This window comes from Scyliorhinus canicula, chromosome 4, assembly GCF_902713615.1.
Source record: "Scyliorhinus canicula chromosome 4, sScyCan1.1, whole genome shotgun sequence".
NCBI classification, from domain to species: Eukaryota; Metazoa; Chordata; class Chondrichthyes; order Carcharhiniformes; family Scyliorhinidae; genus Scyliorhinus; species Scyliorhinus canicula.
In genome coordinates, this window is record NC_052149.1 from 198538187 (window position 1) to 198541194 (window position 3008).

A 3008-nucleotide genomic window follows, 5' to 3' on the forward strand; every position below is an offset into this window, starting at 1 on the left:
ATAACCCCAACATTCCTGTAACCCACATTGCTATTTGCGCATCTTTCTGAATGCTGGGGTAGTTTTTGATCTGTCCCAGAGTATCCCACAAGATGCCAAATACTTGTCAAGCTGTTCGCAGATGTTAATAAATAGATGTGCGTTGGGAAAGCATTCTGCTCGATGCATTTTAAAGAAAATAACACAAATGGTTTCAATATATATATTTAGACGGTATGGATACGCATAAACATCTGGTGTAACATGCGCCCATTGATATGCAGATTGCATTTATCCGGGCAAGACACAGACATGAACGTTTGACTAACTCTGGGTAATGGAACAACAGAGTTCAGCTATTAAAAAAACAGGTGGACAGTTCATTCCACCAAGATGCAATATACTTAAAGTAAAGCAACGCAAAGTTGCTTAAATTTTAAAACTCCACTCACTCCAGTAAGGAGCCGAGATGCGCTTATTCTGAAGTAGATGGATATAAAGTGAGGGAACTTCCACGTTTTCTCACAGATGCTGCGAATTCCACGAATCAAATTCACAGGGACAATTGTTTGGGCAAAGTGGGGAGTGTAAATGCGGCCGTGTGTATTACTGACATAAGACACTCTTTGCAGGGGGTGGTGAAGAGGTGGGGGGGGGGGGGGCAGGGTGCATTGTGTCCTGTCCCCACTCGTGCATCGTGTTGCTGACTCTCTGTGTGGTTGGTGGAGACTGCAAGGCGGAGGAGCGTGCCTGACCAGCGGGCTGAATCTGGCCTCTCCGTCCCGGACTAATGAACCTCACCCCGGGGCGGGGCCCGCGGATCGCGTGGCGGTGATGCAGCCGCCAACTCCGATTGGGCCATTTCGCGTGCCACAGATCCCAGTTGGTGCTGGCATTGGTCAGTGGGACGGGGTAATAATTAAAGGCACGCTCCCGGAGACGCCGGCGGTGCTGGGGTGGGGAGGGTGGGGGGGCGGGGGTGGATATAGAGACAAAGCTTATGTTAATCAGAGGGAGCGTGGCACGGGGCAGACCTGATGAATTCATTCCTTTTTTTTCCGGGCAATGGGGGTTATTGTCTCAGAGCGTATATAAACCGTTTATTTAGTCGTGTGCCAAACCCGCTGCTCACACGAGCTTATTGCACCAAGATCAGAAGAAAGCAACTGCAGTCGCGTGTCCTTAGAAGAAATCATTTCAGCAGGAGGAACCTCACAGAGTCCCTGGATTTTACATCCTATGCCCCTGCTGATTCGGTCTCCAATGTAAGTATTAGTGCATATTCCACCGTGCTGCGTTTAAGTGGCATTTTACCTATCACTGGCCGGGTGAAATGCCACTTCAAATGGCATTTCAGTGAAGGTAAAGCACATCCATTCATTCATTGATTCATGTTATATTCTCTCTCTTTGCAGCATGGACTGCACATATTCTGACTATGGACACAGCGAACTCTCCTTGCCACTGACAGATGAAGAAGATAGTGTCAGTTTCCTAACGGCATCACCTTCATCATCCGCCAGCACCTCGGGGTCCGGGGAGCCCCTGGCCAGTCCGTCCCCCAGCTCCAATCTGGGGAGGTCGGACGACCCGAGAGGAGACAAGAAGCGCAAAGCCAAAGGCCGCTCCAAAGGCAAGCCTCAGGGCGGCATCCACCTGGTGAAGAGGAGCAGGAGGACAAAAGCCAACGACCGGGAGAGGAACAGGATGCACAATCTCAACTCAGCCCTGGATGACCTGCGCGGCGTCCTGCCCACTTTCCCCGACGACGCCAAACTCACCAAGATAGAAACGCTGCGGTTCGCTCACAACTACATCTGGGCCCTGTCTGAAACGCTGCGGCTGGCCGATCACTGTGTGGACGGCAGCCGGAAGCAAGTGATGCTGCCCGGCTACCTGAAAAATATCGGTCCTCCCAGCCCGGGCAGCGATGAGGGATCCTGGGTGACAACACCCTCCCCATCATCCGCAACCACTTGCACTTCGAGTCCAGCCAGTCCCTCCACCTCCGAAGACTATGCTTATAAAAGACCCACAGACAGCATCTTCTCTTTCCGCACGATACAGAAAGATTTCCTCAATGAAGTGTCCTGTTTCAATGACTACCACTGAGTGGGGACCAAACGGAAACCCACAAATGACTCTTTCACATCTATGCCTTAAAATTGTATGAACCGTTAACAAAAAGTTTTCAGTCAAAGTGATGGCCAGTAGAATATTCTAATAAACTGGTAGGGGGTTTTCTTTTAGATAGAAAAGCAACGCAAAAAGAACATTTTGACAATTTGCTGTTTCTTTCAAATGCTGGGGTTACAAGTGATAATGATTAGCATCGCTCTAAAGAGTTGTCAGCTCTTTCAAACCGTCTTAAGCTTTTTCCCTCTGTGCACTTTTCTGACTTCCACAAAAACTTTCTTTGTCTGTCAGCACAGAATAGACATCAGCCTCTATTTAATGCGATTTAGGGTTAAAAGAGAGAGAGAGATTTGTTCCTGCAGACGAGGTGAAAAGTCAGCTTTACAATTTGTAAAGTCCTAATGAAGAAAGATGAGCGTGGAAATTTAGTTTGAACGCCCTGACAATGGGATGAAAGAAGCAGAGAAAGGAGACAAGAAGCGGGGTTCATGCATTATGGATCCCGACCTCCGGCGCTGTTCTTAAGAGTCTCGACCATTGGACCTGGCTTTCACACCAATCTGGGCACGATGCCCATGTGTTATTTATTCAAGGACGAGCGTTCATATGAAGATGTATTTTTTTTGTATATAAAGAGTTTATTCTATTATGTATTCATCCCAAATTTAATGTTTTGGTTCTTTATACACTTCTTGTAAATAAAAGTTTTAACGTTTTTACAAATGATTTGGCGCCTGATTCTTCCTGGCTTTAAGCACTAACTCAATTTGTGAGAAAGTCGGCCACTCTGTGAGCTGAATTATTAAAATGGGCATTTTTCGGAATAAAGTCTGCACAAATACTTCATTTTCCAAAATATCTGAGGCGAATATTCGATTAACGCCTCTATTCAT

The 3008-nt window shown here is 47.1% G+C and overlaps 1 protein-coding gene across 1 annotated transcript; it reads left to right on the forward strand.

Moving 5' to 3' along the window:
* Positions 1-1052: 1052 nt before the first annotated feature.
* Positions 1053-2787, forward strand: neurog1 (neurogenin 1). The gene is made up of 2 exons (XM_038795836.1): positions 1053-1244; positions 1395-2787. The coding sequence occupies exons 1-2, from the start codon at positions 1219-1221 to the stop codon at positions 2089-2091; spliced, it is 723 nt and encodes a 240-aa protein (XP_038651764.1). The 5' UTR covers positions 1053-1218; the 3' UTR covers positions 2092-2787.
* The last annotated feature ends 221 nt before the right edge of the window (positions 2788-3008 follow it).

What these genes read in the sequence shown, in the direction of transcription:
- neurog1 (XM_038795836.1), top strand. Translation starts at nt 1,219, where the DNA reads ATGCCCCTGCTGATTCGGTCTCCAAT. An exon ending in CTGCTGATTCGGTCTCCAAT is followed by an intron (nt 1,245 to 1,394) that starts GTAAGTATTAGT and finishes CTCTCTTTGCAG; the next exon opens with CATGGACTGCACATATTCTG.